At 41.3% G+C, this 24436-nt stretch overlaps 2 protein-coding genes across 2 annotated transcripts; both read left to right on the forward strand.

Annotated features, from left to right (window-relative positions):
* The first annotated feature begins 14112 nt into the window (after nucleotides 1-14112).
* LOC128989129 (uncharacterized) lies at nucleotides 14113-15249 on the forward strand. The gene has a single exon (XM_054410995.1). The coding sequence runs from the start codon at nucleotides 14113-14115 to the stop codon at nucleotides 15247-15249; it is 1137 nt and encodes a 378-aa protein (XP_054266970.1).
* Nucleotides 15250-17054: 1805 nt separating this feature from the next.
* On the forward strand, nucleotides 17055-18377 carry LOC128989130 (uncharacterized protein F54H12.2-like). The gene has a single exon (XM_054410997.1). It carries the CDS (start codon nucleotides 17055-17057, stop codon nucleotides 18375-18377), a length of 1323 nt encoding a protein of 440 aa, XP_054266972.1.
* Nucleotides 18378-24436: the final 6059 nt, after the last annotated feature.

Raw genomic sequence — 24436 nt, forward strand, 5'->3', positions numbered from 1 at the left:
TTGCAATGGTAAAAAAATTATGTGAGTTTAACCAACTCACAGATAACATTGGTAAGTGATTCTAATAAAACGCTAAATTAAAATTAACACATAAGTTAGAGCTTTTGGGATATAATCCATAGTATATTAAAGAACCAATTTAATTTTCTTATTTAAATTATTAGAACAAGAATTGCAAGTAATACATTAGAGATGTATGTGATACTTTAGAAATTGAAAGAAAGTCATGCAAAGTAGAGTATGTGATCGATTTAGTTGCTATATGAACTCTTTTTTGTAATTTCGTAAAGAATTCCGCATATTTTAAGTGTACAATGCCACGAAAAAGTCATAATTAAGCGGAGCGAACATAGCGAGTGAAGCTTTTTGAGATCGGACCTTACGCAAACTATGTAATCAATTAACTTAATAACGGCCGAAAATATCGAAGCCAAACTTTCCAGGTTATTACTACAAACCGTGTTCATGTTATTCAACAAACAAATTTAAATTTAATAATGCCTGTAAAATCTAAAACGAAAATTATTTTTTACATTCGCCTTATGAGTTGCTATGATGGTTACGAGATAACAACTAGATTCAAACAAAGAATCATACCATATGGTTATTAGCAAACTAAATGCTGTACAAAGAAAAGCACTACTCAGGTGAAACCCCTTGATCAAGGAATACACAGAATGTACACGTACGTATCACAGGACATTTGGAAACTACCACAACCCCTTGATCAAGGAATACACAGAATGTACACGTACGTATCACAGGACATCTGGAAACTACCACAACACCTTGATCAAGGAATACACAGAATGTACACGTACGTATCACAGGACATCTGGAAACTACCACAACACCTTGATCAAGGAATACACAGAATGTACACGTACGTATCACAGGACATTTGGAAACTACCACAACCCCTTGATCAAGGAATACACAGAATGTACACGTACGTATCACAGGACATCTGGAAACTACCACAACACCTTGATCAAGGAATACACAGAATGTACACGTACGTATCACAGGACATTTGGAAACTACCACAACCCCTTGATCAAGGAATACACAGAATGTACACGTACGTATCACAGGACATTTGGAAACTACCACAACACCTTGATCAAGGAATACACAGAATGTACACGTACGTATCACAGGACATCTGGAAACTACCACAACCCCTTGATCAAGGAATACACAGAATGTACACGTACGTATCACAGGACATTTGGAAACTACCACAACCCCTTGATCAAGGAATACACAGAGTGTACACGTACGTATCACAGGACATTTGGAAACTACCACAACCCCTTGATCAAGGAATACACAGAATGTAAACGTACGTATCACAGGACATTTGGAAACTACCACAACCCCTTGATCAAGGAATACACAGAGTGTACACGTACGTATCACAGGACATTTGGAAACTACCACTGATCAAATAGATACAGTGTCATGCTGATTTTATTCATTTAATCTAAATGTTTAACTAAAATTATTAATATAAATCAGCTGTTTTAATTTATTAGCAAACTGTCAATCCAATTGTCCAGTGCAATTAGCTCCAAAATGGCCAAATTTGGGAAATTCAAAAATAAAAGTTGAAACCTGTTGGAAATCATTTATTAAGGTCTCCTGAACCCACAGAAGAAAGTCCCAAAAAATCCCATGGGGACTTTTCCGCCATTTTGAAAAATAAGTCGGCCATGTTGGATTTATGCAAGCGTTTACGGAAATGGGTGTTACTAGTCAACTAATTGACTTAAAAACCTCCTGTTTGCATAAAAATGTCTTGTAAACTCCAGGCTAGATATTAAATATAAAAATACCCCCACCGCAGCAAACCTGCAGACTAAGCGAATTTCCATTTGCCTGAATTTATTTTAAATGAAATCTATTTAAATAGCATTAGGTTTAACGAGTACCTAAGCTTGATATTACAGGTAGCTGAGATAGCCTAATAAAATGTGTTTTTTAGTAAAATATTAGTAGATTAATATAAAATAGATAAATTTTCCATGTTTAATCAATATATTTCCATAAACAAGCAAACTAGAACATTTTACAATATTCTCCATAAGAATAACATAGGAAATTTTAAATTTGCAGTTTTTTTTTTAATTTTCTCCATAACCATTAACCGTACAAAAACAATTTGGGATACTGAATTGTTTGTTTTTTGTAAGCTATTTAAATGTCTTAGAGAGAAACTAGGAAATTTTGTGTTTTGAGGGTCAAAATTTGAAAAAAAATTTCTATCCTATAAAACCCCCTCGTAAAACCCTGTTCCCATAGGCTGACCATGATGGTTCGCGAAATCATTTAATTTTATCCCGCTTTACACCTTCACACAAAATTTTGTCAAAATCAAACAAAAATTACTCAAGGCTACTTCCCCATAGGGAAATTCACTAAAATGTGTTATTTTATTTTTTATACTTTTATTTACTAATTTAAAACTTATTTATTTTGACATATTGTAACTAATAATTAGCATTTTTCACCAAGTATCCTTTTGGTTTGCTGTTATAACGAAAAATGTTAATACAAAGTGTAGAGAATAAAATCTTCTATCAAATACACTAAAAGGGTACCTACAGTAAATATTTTAACCATCCTACTCAAGAACCAATAGAAGCGTTCAAAACATTTTCGCTCAGACGCTAGACGGCCTGGCAGTTTTCGTCACATTTCCCTTAAAGCTCCAAAGTTTTGTTTGAGCATTGTGGATATAGTAGACTGGATCATTCACTAGTTAATATTACCACTAGATTAACAGGTCGTCAAGTTTATCTTCAGTAACTGGTAGTGTATTACCGCACCCAAATCCTGCACAGAGTCCGCACATATGAGAATAAGATAACGAACTTCTTCGGCACAATCAATACTTCTCGCAATTGCCTTTGCAGTTGCAGAATATAAGATTAAGTAGATTTTGATGAGCAGGTTGTTGAAGAGTTGTTACAGGTATTAGACCCTGACTAGCACTTAGCTTCTGGCCCCAGTCCGTAGCTGGGAGATTAACACCTTTCCACCGCTGAATTTGATGATAAGCCCTCAGGGTGTATTGGAGGGCTGCTGCTTTGGTTGGGGGAATAGAGGCGAGGTTGAAATTTGCACTAAGTCTCTGCTTTACTATCGTTCTTATGTACATGCAGTGCCTTGCAATGTTAAGGTCAGTTACTTCTCTACTAACACCATAGATTTTAAGAAATAATTACTCCCCAGCTGCTGCAATCTTCAGGAGATTTATCTTAATTGAATAGGCTATGGCTATACTGACGGATACGGATTCCCGAAGTTCTGTATCGTTTCGGAGCTTCTTTCTACGCTGCTTTCTTTCCTATGGCATAGGTTGTACCGCAACCTGCGTGAATGCGTGTAGCAGGAAAAGAAAATATTGTAACTCACATAAACCTTCTTGCAGTTTCCTAATATTAAAAATGCGATGAGGTTTGTTTCCTTTGGCAGGAATGAGCATGAATACGTTGCATCGAGTGAGAGTAATCAACAATACAAGAAGGTCTCTTTCTTGTACCACTAGTACCAAAGTCTTGGTTGGGGAAATATGCAGAGCTGTTGAAACAATGAGAGTGTCTGCGTTAGATGTAGCTTGTGAAACCTGGCATCCCACGTTTGTGAGGTGTACAGTTAATAGTGCAATAAATCTTGATTTGTTGGTGGGGTTAGCAGGGAACTCATTTTGAAATGTTGGTATTACTAAATCCTATTTCGCCTATTGGGTATGATGATGATTGGAGTGTCCAATCGAAATCGATCACCAATTACCATCTTTTGTATATTTACCGTCTTGTGAGTAACAGTATAAGCGTAAATATATGTTTCAAGTGTTAAGACGTATCTTTATTTACTTAACGTATTACTAAATCATCCTCATTTTTCTCATTTTTGACCCTCAAAACTCAAAATTTCCCAATTTGTCTCTAGACCTTTTTAAAGAGCTTACAAAAAACAAACAATTCAGTATCCCAAATTGTTTTTGTACGGTTGGGTTAATGGTTATGGAGAAAATTTTAAAAAAAACTGCAAATTAAAAATTTCCTACGTTATTCTTACGGAGAATATTGTAAAATGTTGTCGTTTGCTTGTTTATGGAAATATATTGATTAAACATGGAAAATTTATCTATTTTATATTAATCTACTAATATTTTACTTAAAAACACATTTTATTAGGCTACCTGTAATATCAAGCTTAGGTACTCGTTAAACCTAATGTTATTTAAATAGATTTCATTTAAAATAAATTCAGGCAAATGGAAATTCGCTTAGTCTGCAGGTTTGCTGCGGCGGGGGTATTTTTATATTTAATATCTAGCCTGGAGTTTACAAGACATTTTTATGCAAACAGGGGGTTTTTAAGTCAATTAGTTTACTAGTAACACCCATTCCCGTAAAGGCTTGCATAAATCCAACATGGCCGACTTATTTTTCAAAATGGCGGAAAAGTCCCCATGGGATTTTCTGGGACTTTCTTCTGTGGGTTCAGGAGACCTTAATAAATGATTTCCAACAGGTTTCAACTCTTTTTTTTAATTTCCTTACCCAAATGCTAATTGCACTGGACTATAAAGCTAGAAGTAGGTTATTATAAAAATGTTGTTTTACTATTGGATTTTAAATAGTTACTGGTTTGAAGCATGGTTCATGTTGGAAATGTGCATTTATATCGATTAAATGTTTTGATTAGCGTAGCAAATAATTTTGATATATTCGTATATAAATGGCAACGCTTGTTTTGATGTAGCTAAATAGCAATTTTATGAAATCAAAATATATTTAAGGCTATATCATAGTTAAAACATACTTGTGTTGATTGGTTCATGCTACTATGAGGTTTTAATATTGACTGTAGACCGTGCAAGTTTTACAATAGTGGACTTCTTCTCCCATTTGTAAAATCAAAATCAGAACCCTATGTAACTGCGTGTTCAATGTGGAAATGGTTAACATGTAATGGAAATGGGTCTGATCTTGACTAAATTGAACAAATATTTTGTCAACAAAAATAGTATTGTTTTATGTAAATGAGAGTTCAATATTCTAATATTTGTTATTATTTATTATTATAGTCAGCAGGTTTGCTGCAGCCAGGGCATTTTATATATATAACCACTATGGTTATTTCCTTAAAACTCATCATCACGCGGTGAAATAACTTTTCCAGATTTAACTCATTCAACTGTAGTCCTCTTGTGAAGCTTAAGTCATATAACTAACGTCTCAACACGGTAAGTAATGGTGGACATAGTCACTACCCCATGTCACCCCTCAATGTAGGGGCTGCAAAGCCTAATGTGAACGTACCTACTACACACTGTATAGTGTCTGAGATGGATGACCTTTGGTTAATACTGCTCAGTTAGGTGATGATTAGTACGGAAACTGTTCAGTTAATCATTGAAAGTCCGACTAAAAGTTAGGTATTTTAAACTTTTAGGTGTACAATAAATGTATGTTTGCGTTTTAAAAAGTTCCTCGAGCTATTTCGTTATTGTTCCGACAAAAAATATTTTAATGTATTTAATTATTATTTAAGTCATTAATTAAGCTAACCTCAGTCAGTTTGGGGAGTAAGCTTGTCTAATTGGCTGAGCGCGGAACTTAGTCCATAAGGTTCCGGGTTCAAATCCTTCCATTCAGCAATGGATTTTATCTTAGTGATAATGTCACGACCCTGTAGTCCTATTTTGAAATGTGTAAAACGGTAACGCATCATAGCCTAGTTCACTAGGGTGTAAAGATGAGACACGACAAACTTCAAATTTCAGTTTGTTTTAGGCTGATGTGCTGGTCACGGGTAGAGTTCCAGAGTCAATCATAGGTGCCATTGCCACCACTACTCTAATAAGGGAGAGTAGGCCCTAATGGTAGCTGGAATGTAGTAAAATAATAAATTCGATACTGGCAAAACTTGAGCTAAGGTTTTTTCGAACGTAACAAATATAATTAGTATGTAAATTTATAGATAAAGCAGTGATGTATACAGTATAGATGGGTGAAGCAAAATGTCAATGTCTGCATGTCCCCCTCCCCCCCCCCCCAAGTAAATTCAACGCGTCTCTTTGTTCAAAACACGTGCATTCAAGCAAGTGCATTTAAAGCATTTTAAGCCTAAAGGCGGGATAAAACGTAAAACAATTGTTATAACAACCTAAATAAAAATTCAAAAACAACAGAAATAGATCAAATATGTTTTATCGTTGATAATGTTTAACTAAGGAACGGTGACGGTGACACACTAAATTTATACAAAATTTGAGTTTTTATGAGGAAGAATTTGACAGTGGGAGGGTCAAATCTGCTACCTCGCACTCCGACCACGTGCTCCAGTGCCTGATAACAACGATCACTTTATTCCAACCATATTTCATTTTATATTGTGATATTGTGACATTTGTATTGGTTTTAAAACTTCGATGAAATGTTATCTTTGTATAATATTTTACACCTTTGTTCTAACAAGGACAAGTATATTTATTCTGGTGTACACATATATTCACAATCACTGAGTTCATTATTCTCAAACATGTTAGGCCCACTTATGATTATTCTTTCAAATACTTCGCTTTAGGTAGTGTTCAAACAAAGCGTTGAACGATAATAGAATATAAACACGAAATGACAGGTTAAATCGTAGTATCAATAGTCAATCAGCCGATCATATAAATAGTATCTCTAAGTGTTGCCAACCTATTTCCAAGCGTACACGAATTACGTGCATAATAAAACCACGCTGTTTTGTGTTGTTTGGCTGGAATACTGGTGTACGCCATAGTATACACTGTGCGACAAAGTAAGTAAATGCAGCAATTAGCAGCTTTCTGTACAAGTCAGATCAGTGCAATGAAGCCAACTCGGGTGACTGTAGGAAAATATTTGTTTCACTTTAACAGATAAGTTATGTTTATGAATAAGAATAATAATATGAATAAGAATCTTTCCTTTAAAGGACAGAAATACGTCAAATAACACTTGTAACAAATGTTATTTGACATATTTTTGGTAACTTTTAGGTAATTTAATAACACGTACGATGCTGATCAACAAGTTATTTAAGAATCTTTATTGCCCTTTAAAGAGTTTACTCTGCAACAGATTTCATCATTTTCAATTTAATTGCTACATAATAATATTACAATGTTAAATATATCACAGAAAATAATATAATAACAATCTGATGAAATAATTTGAAACAAGCTGACCTAGTTTAAAATCTGCTCACGGTACGTACATATTAAAAGACTGGGTAAAAATAAAGTAAAATACAATTTAAAATAGAACAAGTACATAAAAACAAGACTAACATGGTCTCTGTTAAAAAATGCAGTATCCAAAGTATATAAGCACTAGCAGAGTACCCGTCCTTCGTACGGGGTTGGCATATAGTATAAAATCCTTATTGCGGTTATACTCAAGCTTTTGTGCGTTTGCAATGGGGGAGGACACAGTTTGATAAAATGTGGTTTTTTAAATTTACGGTATGATATAGATACACATCTACTATAGCCATAATGTTCTACCACTTCACCTAAACAATAGCGATAAAAACTATTAAAAATTCGCAAAATATAACAAATTATTCATGAAATTAAAAACTTAAAAATTAAACCTAGTGCTGCACCCTGTTGGTAAATCTTTTAACTTTTAAATGTTTTTGCATATCATAGAACCAACTTATTTAGTTGAAACAGCTGAATAAATTCTTTAATAATTCATGAATACTGGTAAGGTTAACATGTGGAACTACAGAGCCACTGAGGCGGAGCCCGAAAGGATTTTTGAGATAAGAATATGCCTATATGTTAATCGGGAATATGAGCTGTCATCAAGCCAAATTTCAGCCCAATCCGTCCAGTAGTTAATGCGTGATTGACTTCAAACAAACAAACACACAAACTTTCACATTTATAATATTAGTTGGTTAGTCTATGATATTAGTAAGATAGTCAATCTATATATATATATATATATAAGGCACAGCCCTCACTGACTCACTGACTGACTGACTCACTCACTCACTCATCACTAATTCTCTTACTTCCCATTTACCCAGGAGGCTGAAATTTGGTACACTGATTCTTTGGGCATTAAATAGGAAAACTAAGCTGTTTTTATTCTGATCGGACTCTCGGGCTCCGCCCCAGTGGCTCTGGAGTAAGGAGTTCTCATGTTAACCTTATGAGTACTCATATTTAAATGGAATTAATGAATCTTAACAGCTGTTTCAATTAACAATTTGGTTCTGTTCTATGATGTTCAATAGCATTAAAGTTACAAGGATTACCAACAGGGTGCAGCACTATTATTTCTTTTACATTTATGACAACAGCTAATTTGCAACCAAAAGGTGAGTGAGCGTAGCGAACGAACTTCAACCTGGAGGTGAGTTAGCGTAGCGAACGAGCTAACCTGAAGGCAAGTGAGCGCAGCGAATGAGATCCAACCTAAAAGTGAGTGAGCGTAGCGGACGAACATCAACCAGGACGTTGTTGAGCCATGCGAACGAGCTCACTTATAAAGCTAAACGGGGCAAAGCCCGCGGGTACAGCTAGTGAATGATATAAGCATAGATAAAAGGAGTATAGACACTTCTTTTAATCTATGATATAAGGTACATTTGTGAAACAGAATATAATTATAGATTTTAAGATGTTTACATAAACTCATTTACTTTGTATCCAGTATTAAAGGCAAAACTTAACAAATTTCAAATATAAATACCCCCGCCGCAGCAAACCTGCAGACTAAGCGAATTTCCATTTGACTGATTGGATTTACACTGAAATGTCTACTTAAAAATATAACATTTATTCTTGATTTAAATAGAATTAGTTTAACAAGTACTTAGGTTTGCTGCATCAGGGAGGGTAAAACTGTTTTTTTTTTTTTTTTTTGTAAAATGTGAATAGTTAGTAAGAAATAAAAACATTTTCCAAATTTGATCAAAATATGTTCACAAACAAGCAAACTACAACAGTTGACTTATTCTCCATAAGAATAACATGGGAATTTTAAATTTACAATTTTTTTGAATTTTCTCCGTAACCATTAGGCGCATAATAACGCTTCAATATACTAAATTATTTGTTTTTTTAAGCTCTACAAAATGGTTTGGAAAGAAATTGCTAAATTTTATGTTTTTTGGGTCAAAAATGGGAAAAACCTATTTTTACCCCATAAAACCCCCCGTAAACCCCCGTTCCCATGGTCCGATCATGCTGGATCGCGAACTCGTTCGAATAAACGTACGTTTACACGTTTGTACCAAATTTCATCAAAATCGGATCATTTTTGCTCGAGTTATCGTGCTGACGGACACACACACATATATATATATATATATATATATATATATATATATATATATATATATATATATATATATGAATTTGAACGGATGGTGTTTTTGGCCTCTAGAGTAGTAGTCTTTGGGGGACTTAAAGAGGGGAGTAAGGGGAGCAACACCACCGCCTCCACCTCCACCACCCGCCTCCTGCGGCCGCACCTCCCCCCCCACCCTTGCACCTCCCCCCCTCCCCCTCCCCCCGCCCTTGCACACCCCCCCCCCTTGCACATCCCCCCCCCTTGCACCTCCCCCCCCTTGCACCTCCCCCCCCCCCTGCACCTCCCCCTCCCCCCTGCACCTCCGACCCCCCCCCCCCCGCCAGTGGTCATCCTGCACCTCCGGATGTGTGAGACCTCCCACGGAGAGAGGTGTAGTCAGCTGTCCCTTTGATGTTTCAATACAATGGAAAGCAATTATCAGCGGCGCTCCCTTTGATCCTAGAATACAAAGAAATCCACTTAACGGATGATTGACGGATCCATTATTTGAGTTTCTAAAAGCTTTTACGAGACGCGGTCTCTTTCTTTAAGGTTTATTAGGCTAGGCGTCGGGGCGGCGGCGGCAAAGTCTGGCTCGGATTCTCAAAACTGTCAATTACGGATGATAAATAGTTCCATTAGTTGTTTACTAACAGCTTTTACAAGGCGCAATCTCTTTGTTAGAGCTTTATTAGACTTTATTAGGAGCTTTATTTATGCTCCTTTGTTAGAGCATTATGTGGTGGTGGCAACGTGTTTGTTGACAAAGCAACAGCTTTATTATCGACTTCCTAGAACCATCCAGGTCTCTATGGTGGATGCCTGACAGCACTTATAAGTCTGTTACTAGCCTGCAAACCGTCTACATCAGTATCTACTTCGCGATGGAGATCAGTGCTAGAGATATGATTAATCTATCACTGAATAAAGCTTGTGTTGGCCGTAAACGTAAAGACATGCGACGTTTGCTATTGATTAACAGTGTGTTACAGAAAGCGAGAAAAGTGTTTTTAAATGAGGCATTCTTCGGTGGTCATAGTTCTAATAGCGAAGAAACATCATCCACGTAGCTAGGTGGTAATGTCAGCTTGTAATTACATCATCTTGTGATTACTAACATCAGAGTAGTTGTTGATTTATCCGCAGCAACACGCTACTGGTGGGGTCAATATCACAATACATCCGAAAATTCAGTTAGTTCTGCGAGTGCAGTGAGTACAGTCGTTACGTGAGCGGTTTGTGTTTATTAATATTATGTCTACGAGTATTGCCGATGCAGAAGAAACTATTCGTTTGATTATGGAAGAGATACATGCGATGGAAAATAACACAATTAGTACTTTTCCTATGAATCATGCAGAGGAGGAGCAGCAGCTGCAACAAAATGAGAAAAAGAAAATTATCAAGAAACCTGTGAAGACGACTAGTGATGTGAAATATGTACAAACCGATAGTGGCAGCGAAATTAAAAAAAGAGAACCTGAACAAGACGCACAACATACAGGATGGATAGTTAAATCGACAAATGATTCGCCGGTTATAATGTGGATAGACGAAGATTTTCAATACACCGTACAGAATCCCGCTAATCGAGGTCGAGTTTTATTGAAATTGCAATTATTTGACGAAGGAGTGCAAACACACAGTTCCGGCATATATTTGAATGAAAAGAAAGGAGATAAAATATACAACAGTGTGAATAATTTACTGACACAGTTAGAAAATTTATGGGTTGATCGTTTGACGGGAGTTCCAAAAATACACGGTGTGATACAGTCGATGATGCCACTACCCGCATGGCGTAGACCAATCGATTGCGCAATCGAAAACGGTGGAAGAATTAAACAAAGGAAGAAACGTTCTGTGGCGCCAGTGACTATGATGCAATCGAATGAGACAAAAAATAATGTTAACAATAGCGATGATTCCAAGAAGCCACGTGTTGACGCGCAGCTGCAGCCGAGGGGACGAAACAAAAAGAAACAACTACAAAAAACCGGTCTGTGCTAGAAACTTCTACAGGAGTGGATTCTGAGAAATATTGCGAAACACCTGCATTCTTCTCTCCACCACTGCGCTGTCGCTGCTGCAACAATTCATTCCTCGACCAACCACTGTGTGGATCGAACGTGTGTACACTTTCGCTTGACTTTAACTTTTTTTTAATAACACATTTATTATGTCGAAATGCGAGTCAGTCAGTGTCAATGGTAGTGGAAGTAGCAGCAGTGGTGTGATGAACTTGAAAAATGAACTCAACACCGTGCAAGTAAACACGCCGTACACGAAGATCGTCGATCTCCGTGAAGAGTGTTCTTATCGTATTGTGAAATTCGAACGAGTGACCACGCCGTACGGAGAGACTGTCATGGCCGTGCTGGAGGGACTAGCCGGCGATGAACACTACATGCGTGTCTACCTACCACGACGCTACAACGAGGCGATCACAGATCAACGCATTGACCAGTACAACAGGGGATTCGAAGATAGACTTAACCTCGTCAGAAGAAGCGCTCCACCTGGCAGTAAATATACTCCATTGGAGTTTGTTTGAAACAAATTTAAATTTTAATTTTTACAAAAACTACATTCGTGTACATAAAATATTTTTTATTTTATTAACCTCAAAACTAATGAAAATTGTAATTTTCTTAAAATGATATTGTAACTTTGATAGGTTTTGTAAGTCAATACGTATAGTCACGTTGAGAGCATAATCAATTCGTCTTTTATTTACACTCCTTATTCCCTATTGTTATAAATTAGTTTGTAGTGTTGTCAGTGTAGTCAGTCAATCAGTAGGTGAGATGGACTTGAGGTGGAAGCATCCATTTTCGGCCTTAGTAGCCGGCCCTTCAGGGTCTGGAAAATCACAATTTGTCATGCGTTTTATAGACCATGCTAATGAAATATGTGATACAGATTTTGCTAACATATATTGGCATCATCCTCATTCAAATGATAATGTGCAGCAGAACAGCAGTAACAGTGGCAGAGGCAGTATTGTCCAGTATAAAAACTCTCTGCCAGACATGAACGATTTCGATGGTAGTGTACCTAATTTGATCATAGTGGACGACATGATGCGTGAAACAAACGACAGTGTAGTGGATTTATTTACAAAAGGCTCACACCATAGGAACTTGAGTGTTTTCTTTATAACGCAGAATCTATTTCATCAGGGCCGAGGTCAGAGAGACATCTCATTGAATGCTCATTACATAGTGTGTTTTAAAAACCCCAGAGATCGGGCTCAGATAAAACATTTAGCCCGTCAAATTTATCCGGATAGTACAAAATTTATAGAGGAAGCATATGCGGATGCTACACGTGATCCGCATGCGTATCTATTAATAGACTTGAAACAGTCCACACCGGATGAGATGCGCATTCGTTCGACTATCTTTCCGGACGATCCGATTAATTATGTGTACCTGCCGAAAACAAGCAATGTCAGCGGTCACAATAAATAGAAAACGTCTATAGCGGATCAGTATCAGTCGTCATGTCGCAGTGTGTGAGGAAAGACGCAGCTCTACTGACAGCACTGGTGCACGCTACACCGAAGGAACGTAAAGCGCTGTTAAAAGTGTGTGACCTCAGTCGTATACGATCAGTGTGCGAGTGTGCATACAACCTGTTGCGTGGTAACGTATCGGTGTCCGATAAACGCAAAAGACAATTGAAAAAGTATAAATCAACTCTCAGGCGATTGGTGAAACGAGGTGAGAGTTGGGCCAAGAAACGCAAGTATCTAGTACAAAAAGGAGGTGGATTCCTACTACCAATACTGTTGAGCACCGTACTACAAGCCGTACTTCATAAATCCATTACGTAATAATACGGTAATAACACAATGATGGAGTACGCAAAGAAAATGGTTGTTGTACCGCAAGAGTTAATCGAACGGTTAAAAAACAGCGATATCAATACCACAAACAACAAAAGCAACGTGGATAATAGGAAAGCGTCATCATCGTCACGTCGATTCGGTGGTGACAGCAGTGATAGTATCGATAACGAAATGCATCGTATATTGATGGATAAAACTTTGAGTGATTATGAAAAATGGAAACAGTATCAACAGGTGCTGCAGAGATTTTTACATTTTGCCTCCGTCAATAGACAACCGATCAATATACCGATCATGGAGACAGCATCGTCATCATCATCATCATCATTACTGCAAGCAGCAACAGCGTCGCCACCACCCGGTACAATGGAGGAGATTGTGGACACGTTTTCCAAATCGTACAAGCCGGACGTGCGTAATCTGTTACGATTTATCGTCCGCGAAGGTAGTGTGATAAATTGGGATAAGAACTTTGCGGTGTATGTGCGAAATGAAAAAATTCCCGATTCAAATATCGTGGACATATTACACTGCATAGTGAGAGTACGTATGGTGGATTACATGCCCGCCGGGTGGTACGAAGTCATGAACGCGTTACGCGACATGAATGTGCCCAAGGAGTATATCAACAATTCTACAGCATTACAGTATCTGGGTGCGGGATACAGATCGTTACGTGGTGACGCAACGTCAGCTGTAGCGAGTAGTTCGATCACATCATCGACTCCGAGAACACCTATGCGTGATCGTTTACGTTCGGCTTACAATCAGCAGCGTACGTTATCCCCTACGTCACCATTACCCTCGTTGGCGGCTCATCGAAGACAACGACAGCTTGATAGAGATCAATTACAATCGCCGTTGGACAGGTGGGAACCGTTTTCGCCGTAGTGCGGATAAATCATGAAACGAGTGTACTACAATCCCGAAGATCCTGCATCATACGGTGGTGTCACACGTCTATTACATGCGATACGCGAGAAGGAGGGGAAAGTTAAGAAGAAGAATAGGACAAAACGCCAAACAGTGCTGGACTGGTTACGGACACAAGACACTTACACGTTGCACAGACCGGTGCGTCAACGATTCGCCCGCAACCGTTACGTGGTATTCGGTCCTGACGAACTGTGGCAAGCGGATTTGAATGATATGCGCGGTCTGAGCTCGTTCAACGATGGAATCAACTATCTGCTGACAGTGATAGATGTGTTCAGTAAACGACTTTACGTGATAGCGTTGAAAACAAAAAGCGGCAAAGAAGTGGCCGACGCATTCGAGAAAATATTAAAAAACCCCTCTGTCACGGTACCGCGCTGTCTACAGACGGACAAGGGAACTGAGTTCACCGGCGTCAAGGTAAAACAGTTGTTCAGAAAATACGACGTTAGATATGTTACAACACAGAACCCTGACGTGAAAGCGGCGGTCGTGGAACGTGTGAACCGCACTTTGAAATCACGCATGTGGCGTTATCTTACGTATAAAAACACGTACCGTTACATCGATGTGCTACAACAACTGGTGAACGCCTACAATCACAGTGCGCACAGCAGTCTGGGTACTACTGCTGACGGCAGAGCCGTACGTCCGATTGATGTGAAAAAAGAAGATAAGAAACTCGTATATCGAGTGTGGCGACACATGTACAGTAGTGGCAGCGGCATCAAGACTAAATTACCTAAGCGTAGAAAGGCAAAATTTGTGGCGGGCGATACGGTACGTATTGCAAAAGAAAAAAATATTTTTGCCAAAGGATACGAGACGAATTGGAGTAAAGAAGTGTTCGTGGTGGACCGCGAGTACGGTCATCATCCGTTACCGTTGTACGTGTTGCACGATTTGAACGGGTCACCGTTGATTGGTCGTTTCTACGAAGAAGAATTGCAAAAAGTCACCGTGCCGCCAGACCGACTGTACGATATCGATAAAATATTGGACACTAAAGGCAGTGGCCGCAGTAAGCGTTATCTCGTCAAGTGGAAAGGTTACGGCGACGAGTTCAACTCTTGGATACCGGCGTCAGAAGTGAAACAATTATAAAGGACAACAACCGCGTATCAGTGACAATGAGTAAACATAATCAGTTCTATTTGACCTTGCCCAGTAACAGTTCAATGAATTACTATCCGAACAACACAGTGGCTGATTATATAACTCAACTACCTACGTCTATCCATCTGACAGATGGTGAATGGGAAGTGGCTCTAGTTGAAGCGCATTACCCCTGTTCATTTCTGACGGTGAGCGATGATGCGAAGATATTTATCTACCATGAAGATCGCAGCGCTATAGCCACTGGCGGTGCTGACAAAACCAATAAAGTCAAAGTGGACATTCTCAAAGTGGAGCCTGGCAACTATAGCGATATCACCGAGTTGATACAAGTGTTGAACGCCATGGAACGCTTGAGGTTTTACGCCACTTTCATGTACGATGAAAACACCAAAGTGGTGGAAATAGCGATTCGCAGTCACGTAGTACAAATGGAATTGAGCACCGGTCTCGCGCTGCAGTTGGGGTTCGATCCTGTCGAGACGGACATGAAGACCAACAAGAAAGCCAAACTGCCGGCCAACATACAAGCCGGACTGCCGGGTGACATGTATGTGTATTGTGATTTGGTGGAGCCTCAGTTGGTGGGTGACACGGTGGCACCGTTATTAAAGATCGTCAACATCGATACGACAAACTACATGTACGGCGCGCACAAGACCGTGCATTTCACCGATCCGCATTACGTGCCCGTCATCAAGAGCACATTTGAGAACGTGGAAATTGACTTAAGGGGCAGCACAGGCGATCATCTGCCATTCCACTTTGGGACTACGTGCATGAAACTACACCTGCGCAGATCGCTCACGCTGGCATAAATATACTAGCAGCAGCAACGTAAACGGCGTCGACGGCGAAAACGACGACGACAACTAAAACGACGACAACAGCGAATACGACGGCGAATTCGACGGCGAATACGACGGCGATTACGACGGCGAATACGACGGCGAATACGACGGCGAATACGACGGCGAATACGACGGCGAATGCAACGGCGAATACGACGGCGACAACATCAACGAAGACGACAGCAACAGCATAAACATCAGTGGCAGCAACAGTAGGAGCAACAGCAGCAGCAGCAGCAGCAACAACCACGATGAATACGAACGATCCGTATTTGGCCTACTATCGGCGACAGTTACAACAGTCGGGTAACGGTGTATCGTCCGTGTACAGAGGTGCACCGTACCAGCGCGGTCATGGCATCGGCAGTTTCCTCAGTGGACTCATGCGGTCTGTAGTGCCGTTACTAAAGTCTGGTGCAACCGCCATGGGCAAAGAGGCTTTGCGTTCAGGTGTTGGTTTCCTCGGCGACATAGTGTCCGCTGGTGGTACACAACATCCGAGGTACGCGGCCGCCACACGCCTCAAAGAATTCACCGGCTCGTTGAAACGCAGAGCCGATGACAAATTGGAACGCGTATTGAGTGGAGGTGGTCGTGCCGTCACATATAAGAAAAGACGTGTCCATCGCGTCACACCGCAGTCGTTAGCGACACTTCTCAGAGTAAGGACGTCCACCGCTGCCACAACAAAACAGAGAAGGAGTAGGAAGAGTATGAAAAGACCTGTTATCAATAAGGGACAGAAAAAGCGTAAACCTACAACAAAAAGACTACCTCGACGTTCCGGCGCCAGCAGCAGCAAAGTTAAAAGCGTCAATAAGAAGAGTAGAAACAGGAGGAATAGATCTACTAAAAGAAGAGTAGCAAGAGGAATACCGTCGATAGACGATATATTCAATTAGACTATATTTTCCTACAACAAGAAGAAGAAAAGAAAAGAAAATGTCATTCATTCATCAGAAATCGTGTGAATGCGTTAAAACCGAATTGGATTTATTCTCTTTACCACCTACTCAGACTAGTATAGAGAACGGCAAATGGATTCAGTACAAGCCGATCTCGTCTTTGACAGACGATTCGCCGATAGAGTTTGTCATACCGGCTAACGGAGAAGAATACACGGACTTGACGCAATCTCTGTTGCACATCGAAGCGACAATAGTGAAAGATGACGGCACAAAAGTGGAAGAGGCGTTAGTCGAAGAGATGGGTCCTGTTAACAATTGGCTCCATTCGCTGTTCAGTCAAGTGGATCTGTACATCAATCACAAACTGGTGTCACCACAAAACAACACTTACGCTTATCGCGCCTATTTGGAAAATCTACTGAACTATGGCGGTAGCGCAAAAAAGTCACATCTCACCAGCACAATGTTCTACGAAGACATAGCCGACAAAATGGACGATTGCGAGGCAAACAACGCAGGACTAGTGAAACGACGCGACTTCGTTAAGAAGAGCACGTACATCGATATGGTGGGAAATTTACATCTAGATTTGTGCAATCAAGCCAAGTTTATGTTGAATGGTGTGGAAATGCGATTGCGTCTCGTCAGATCGAGAAACTCATTTGCCATAATGTCGAAAACAGCAACGAACTACAAGGTGCACATTCGAGAGGCCAATCTGTTTGTGCGTCGTTGTAAGATCAATCCCGGCGTGTTGGTGGCGCACAGCAAGACGCTGGAAAGTGGTACGGCCAAGTATCCAATCACACGTGTGGACGTGAAATCCATCACGCTACCGAGTGGTATTCTGGGCAAGACATTGGACAGTGTGTTTCTCGGTCAGTTGCCGAAACGCATAATCGTGGGACTGGTGGATAATGTGGCGTTCAACGGTGATTTCAAGAAAAACCCGTTTAATTTTCAACACTTCAATTTGAACTATTTCGCTCTGTACATCGACGGTGAACAAGTGCCATGCAAGGCGTTGACACCGGCCTTCACGGGAGACTCGAAACTCTACGCACTCGCCTATCACACGCTGTTCACCGGCACCGGTATACAGTTCGCCGACAAGGGCAACGAGATTGGCAGATCGGCTTATCCGAACGGCTACTGTCTGATGGCGTTCGACCTGACGCCGGACATGTCGGCCGGCGAATCGAGTCACTGGAATCTGGTACGAAACGGCAATTTGCGCATCGAACTGCAATTCAAAGAAGCGTTGGCCTCGTCCATCAACTGTATAGTGTACGCCGAAATGGACAATGTAATCGAAGTGGACCGACATCGCAACGTGTCCGTGGATTTCAGCGGCTAAATACAAGAACCAACCCCCACCGCATAGCTCAGTATCGCACTGACCTTTGATCGTGATGGATCGTTGTTACCTTCAAGCTCCGTCGCACCGACAGAAACAGCAGCAGCAGCAGCAATGTAGGCACAGTGATTGCACAGCTGTGGTTTTGGACCTACAGTGTTTCAAGGACAACAACAACGATTTCATAGTGAAAGAAGCCAGTGTAGTTGACGTGTCGACTGGCACATTGTTATTACATCACATCGCACGTGCGCCGTTCGATCGTGACGCGTTGACTGCGGATAAACTCAGAGAGTCCTATTGGTTGACCAAACATTGTCACGGACTCGACTGGAATCGCGGTGACGTGTCATACTCCGTGTTGATCGATAAATTGCGCACTTGCCTCTCGCGTCGCAGCATCGTATATGTTAAGGGAGTGGAAAAGAAAGAATACATTATCAAGAATCTAATCACAGACGTGAACAACAAGTACAATAGATGGAGTGACAATATTACAACTGTGGTGGATTTGTGCGATATTGGCTGTGGTTCACTTGCTTCGATTGGCAATCTACTGTCCGCCAACGTGTTGCGATGTGGTCGACACAAAACCGTACAACACCGTTGCTCGCTCTCAAACTGTACTCTGTTACGTGGCTGGCTACTACTCACCGCCGAAGAGGCGAAAACGACACACTGCTGCCCATTGTACGATGATATATCGTCAACGACAGGAGGGCCGTCACCGTCACCATCACCACCACTGTCACTTATAACACAAGCATCGATGACAGTGACGACTACATCGATCAGTAGCAACGCCAGTCTCAATACTATTCCCGAAGAAGACGAAGAAGAAGAAGAAGACGTGACACAATGAACAGTACTGACATCAAAAGATATTTGTACCAATTACCAAGAGACAGAATCACGCACATCGGAGTGTACGCATCAGACCGTCTACCGACACGTATCGAGCCTTCGACGGCCATAGTGGTGAACACCATGCCACACATGGAGAGTGGTGAACATTGGGTAACCTTCTACATGGACAGTGACGCTACGCATATAGAATATTTCGACAGTTTCGGCCGTCAACCGTATCTGGCTGAATACCAACAGTTTTTAAGACGCAATTCACGTCGTTACATATCCAATAAATACCAACTCCAACGCTACGACACTTCCGTGTGCGGTCACTACTGTCTGACTTACCTGTACTGTCGCATAATGTACGACATGACGATGAATGATTTCATACAGCTGTTTGACGGTGATGCCACTTCCTTCGTCACACCCAGCAACGCTGTCAACAACGATGTTCTGGTTCGAAGACTCTTCGACATGTTTTACCACTGATTTTACTTACCTGTCTTTTATTTCTATTTGGATTGTATAAAAAGCTAATTTAAATTTGAATAAAAATAATAATATAGTTATCTAATGTACATTAGAATAAGTAAAGATTGGGAATAAATAAAAACACAAGTGTATTTTGAAAACAATGTTGGTCTTTTTATTTTCCATCATGACTCTATATAATTCAAAACAAGAACAAGTGAGTGAATATATTTTCAAAATAGTTTCTGTACAATTCACAATTATGACCATAATATAAATAAGTATATATTGATTAATTTGTTTTTTTTCAGTTTTACAATTACAGTAATGTTACAGTTGAAATAATTTGATTCTAAATTAAATATCACAGTTTAAAAAAGTTATCAAATATCACAGTTGAAAAACATTGACTTATTAAAAATTTGATTCCCTAAATAAATTACTATTTATTATTAATAAATATTTGGTATTTTGTTATACATTTTACTAGTATTTGTCCGTCAATTGTCTTTGCCATCACCACCACGACGACGATCCGAGGCTTATGCACCGCAAACACGCGCACTATGTTGATGTTATTGTTGAACTGTTTCAATCTACTTCTTCGATGTCAACGTCGTTATCGCCCGCATCCATTGTCGCTGACGGTGACGATACAATGTTGCGCCGACGGTGGCATCTACTGGCGTTCCCGTTGCAGTCTTCTGGAGCCGATAGCATTGCCCGGTGCGCTGGAATTCTATAGTGGCCCCACGGTAACGTATTGACGCCGTCCACTTCGATATAACGTTTGTCATCGTACGGCGCCATCGATCGTTTTGACACCACAACGGAGTATATTATGTGGTGCCGTGTCTGAAATCGATCGTTATCCGTGTATAAGACCCGCTGTTCTTGTAGACATCGTCTGTAATCGTCTACAGTCAGGCCTTTGGCCACTACGGCGCGATTCACCCCCTTGGCTCGTTTCACAGGTGGTGTATCGTCGCCGACACCGTCTTCGCTGCTACCGGTCCGCAGGAACATGAAGCAGTACAGTTTCGCCATCAGGCCGATGAATTCACTAATGATCACCCCGTTGGCTTCGTCCTTGAATTTCCCCAGGACCCGGGCGTTGGTCGGATCGTAGCAGATATGGTCCCGGGGATAGTTGCTGGTGTCGAAGTCGTCCAGGTGATTCACCATGTCCTCGTACACGTCTACGGTACGGATTAAATAGATCAGCCCGTCAGTGTCAATGTAGAGAAGTCTGAGCCGATCTATTCCATACCGCTCTTGCAGACGGTAGTGGAATCCGTACATCCACGTCTTACTGTGGTCCAGAATGCACATACCCGCGTACACCGGCTTGTCCAAGATGACGCGGACTTTATTCATGTGTAGTAGGGCCAAGTCTTTGTTGTACCACGTCCGGTCACTGAAATTAGACTTGGCCACGTACTTGGTGTACGTCTTCGGGTTTGTAGCCAATTTGATGTTGATATGTTTTCTTACATTCTGGAGGCTCATACCATAGACAGCGTTGACCATAAGCTTAAATAATTCTACCTCAAACTTGTTCTTGGCCTGCTGCCTTAGACTGGTATTCATCGCCACGTACGGTTGTAGCCACTTTCGCTGCTTGAAGCGCAGAACACGATGTATCCGACGCACACGCAATCCGTTGTCCATCGCCTGCTGAAGTGCTCGATAATGGATTACGTATGCGTCTTTATCAAACAGGGTGACCATTAGTTTTGCAGATTTGCCTACGCTGTATGTTCGGAGGACGTCATCCGTATATGGCAATTGGTCTCGAGGTGCTTTACGCAGTTCCGGACAGAACGGTAGGTCTCGGTGTTTGTCATGGAGTCGAGGGTCTCGTGGATACTCCAAATCCACCTCCAAGACGTAGCCTACATCTCCGTCTGTCGGTATGTCCTCGATGACCAAATCGTCTATTTCCTGACGCGACAGCCACTCGAAATCTTTGTACGGGAGCGACTGGGACATGGCCCATCCGTATAGGTTGTTAGCGTCGTAGTACATAATATAATCTCCATATTCGCTGTTATTACTATTGTTGTTGTTGTTGATGTTATCTACGGCACTAACACTAGTCGCAGGTGCGAACCGACCGTCTCGGCTGACGCCATCTTCCAATCGCCTCTTGTTGTTGCTGCTCCTGCTACCACCTGCTGATGTTGAAGGATTGTTGACGGTGGTAGCTTTGGTATATTTATTATTGGCGACAGCGTGTCGGGTTGCGCACTGGGTCAAGCCGCCCCGGATCCCTTTCTCGAAGAACAGGTACATATCTACGTCCTGTAGGGTATCCAGGGTCACGTCAGTTTTAAAGAGCATCACGTCCCAAGCGTACGACGGTAAGGTCAACCAGTGGGCTGGATCGAGGTCGTAGTGTTCCAGACACTGGTCCCGAAAACCCTCGAAGACGTCCGCCAACAGCAACACGTCTGTTTTCAAATACAAGTCGGCGTAGTCTCCGAGGGTGTTGCAATTAAAATGTGACCATACGCGTCGGGCGTGAGCGTAATCCTCTTCTTTTACGTCCTCCTTGCGTAGGCTGTCTCTGAAGGATTCCGGTGGAGGTAACACGTTTTCGTCCAATACCGAGAGTGACGTTACGTACTCGTATGGGAAAACTCCTTTGCGATGTACAAGTGCAAAGTCAGCATCGTTAGGGAAAAATGATTTGGTGATTCGAAGATTTTCTATTGGCATTAGGGAAACTAAATTTGACAAGGCTCGGGACAAAAATCTATAAGAGTCTACAAATCGGAGTGTGAGTCGGTTGTGACGATTCGCACCGTCATGTACGAATCGTTTGCTAAAAGATATGTATTTTTCTTCTGTATTGGCGAGTACGTTTACGTCACCTCCGTCTATGGCCAGCTCCCTTACCACAAAATGAGCGTCGTAGTTACTCAAATTGTGGAAGTAGCAATGTATCGTGTCTTGCTCCTTGAATTTTAAATTGCAAGACCGATGAGCTGCACCTCGAAACGTGTAGGGGGGTGAGTGTTGGTGATCACGAACTTTCGGATCGTTTCGGCCGTCACCGTCATCGACGAATGGTTTCTTACAGATGTGACATCTGGTGGCGGCACGAAACTCCGCTTCTTGCTGCGCATCTAATCGTGGTTCGGTCCGGCGTGTTTTGTACAAAACATCTCCTATACGCCGGACGTCTTTCTTGATGGATTGCATGAAATGATGCGCAGCATTCTCACCCCTATACAGACGAAGTTCCGAAAACGTGTTACCGTGGTCCTCTTGATCGGCTCCTAACCTGTGGCTATCACGAACGTAGTAAGCGTACGCGTACGGTCTGTGAACCTTCCTTGTCCTGACATGTTCAGAATCCGGTCTATTGTTCTTGTGATGATGGTGATGTGGCTTTCCCCCTCGCTGTGTTGCTGGATCTTCATCCGGAGGGGGAACGGTTGGTGGATCTGTGAGAGGTCGGTTGTCTTCTCGATCGTATGGTACGAGCGCACACTCGAAGTCAGCATAGATAGTGAATCTTTGTCGCTGTGTACGCTCGTACCTATCAAATTTGATATGTTTCTTCGGAGCCAGATCGGTGCGCAATGGCGCGTGGTCTAAACAATACTTCTTGTGTTCTGCAAGTCGCTGCTCACCCCGTTTACCGTCGACTGTCGGTCTGTTGTCAAAATGAGCGAAACAGCGCTTGCAGACAAAGAGTCGTTCACGATGTCTGGTAATCTGACTCCGGACCAACCTCTCGAAGTCAGCAATGAATGCGTAATGAGTAGAATTGTCATCTGTCAGGTACAAGAGGTCGAAATGGTTATCGAGTTCTCTGTCTACTACACGGAGTGGATATACGATGTATTCATACTTTGTTGTAAATTGACCATCTCTCCGTGTAGTCCGGACCCGATCCAATCCGTACACGTTCACGCTTACACCAGCATTCCTCTTCTCGAATGTCGGGATCTGTTCAAGTTGTACAGGGAAAGTGATTTTTGTGAAATCTAAATTTATTCGCGCACGGAACTCAGGTGGAAAGTCCGTGGCGTCTAACTGACGATTAAACGAATTTTGAATGAATTTAGATAGAATAGCGTACATAAAACATTTTTGATCCCGATCATTCCGGACGTTGATCACGGCTCTTTTTGCGGCGACGCACTGGGGCAATGGAACGTATGAACTGCCTCCGAGAGGACGATAAACATTTATTCGGATTTCCATATCGATTATCCTCCCGAAGGTCCAGCCCGAGCCCTTCATTTCACACGTCTCCTTTTCATCCACTAACTTCTGAAACAACTGACCGCACAGGTCTTCAATGTCAGTGGACCGGAAGACGGTGACGTTCTTGGTTTTGAAAGCGCGTCGACACGTTTGGTCGTGAACGTTGGTAAATTCACAGTCCAGCCACAGGTTAGTCTTGATGGCAGTCACGTGTTCTAATATGCGGTGCATAAGCGTAACTACCTGATCAAACAAAGTCGTCAGAAATTCCGGGATAGTAAGCCAAGAGGGCGCTTCGTTACGTAGGCGATACGTCTTCAGACGCCCAAGAAACGCCGTCTCGACTTCCTCAAAGTCATCTGGTGAAATGTTTGTCGGAATTTCTGACGGTTCATCATCATCATCATTGTCCCTAATACTACTACTACTACTACTACTACTAGTGTTTAAGTTGTTACCATCACCACCTCCATATTGAATACTATTATCGTTTGAGTTATTGTTGCTGACCGAAG

Source organism: Macrosteles quadrilineatus, unplaced genomic scaffold (assembly GCF_028750875.1).
Source record: "Macrosteles quadrilineatus isolate MER2022 unplaced genomic scaffold, UCM_ALF_1.0 Scaffold_3__2_contigs__length_128488019, whole genome shotgun sequence".
NCBI lineage: Eukaryota > Metazoa > Arthropoda > Insecta > Hemiptera > Cicadellidae > Macrosteles > Macrosteles quadrilineatus.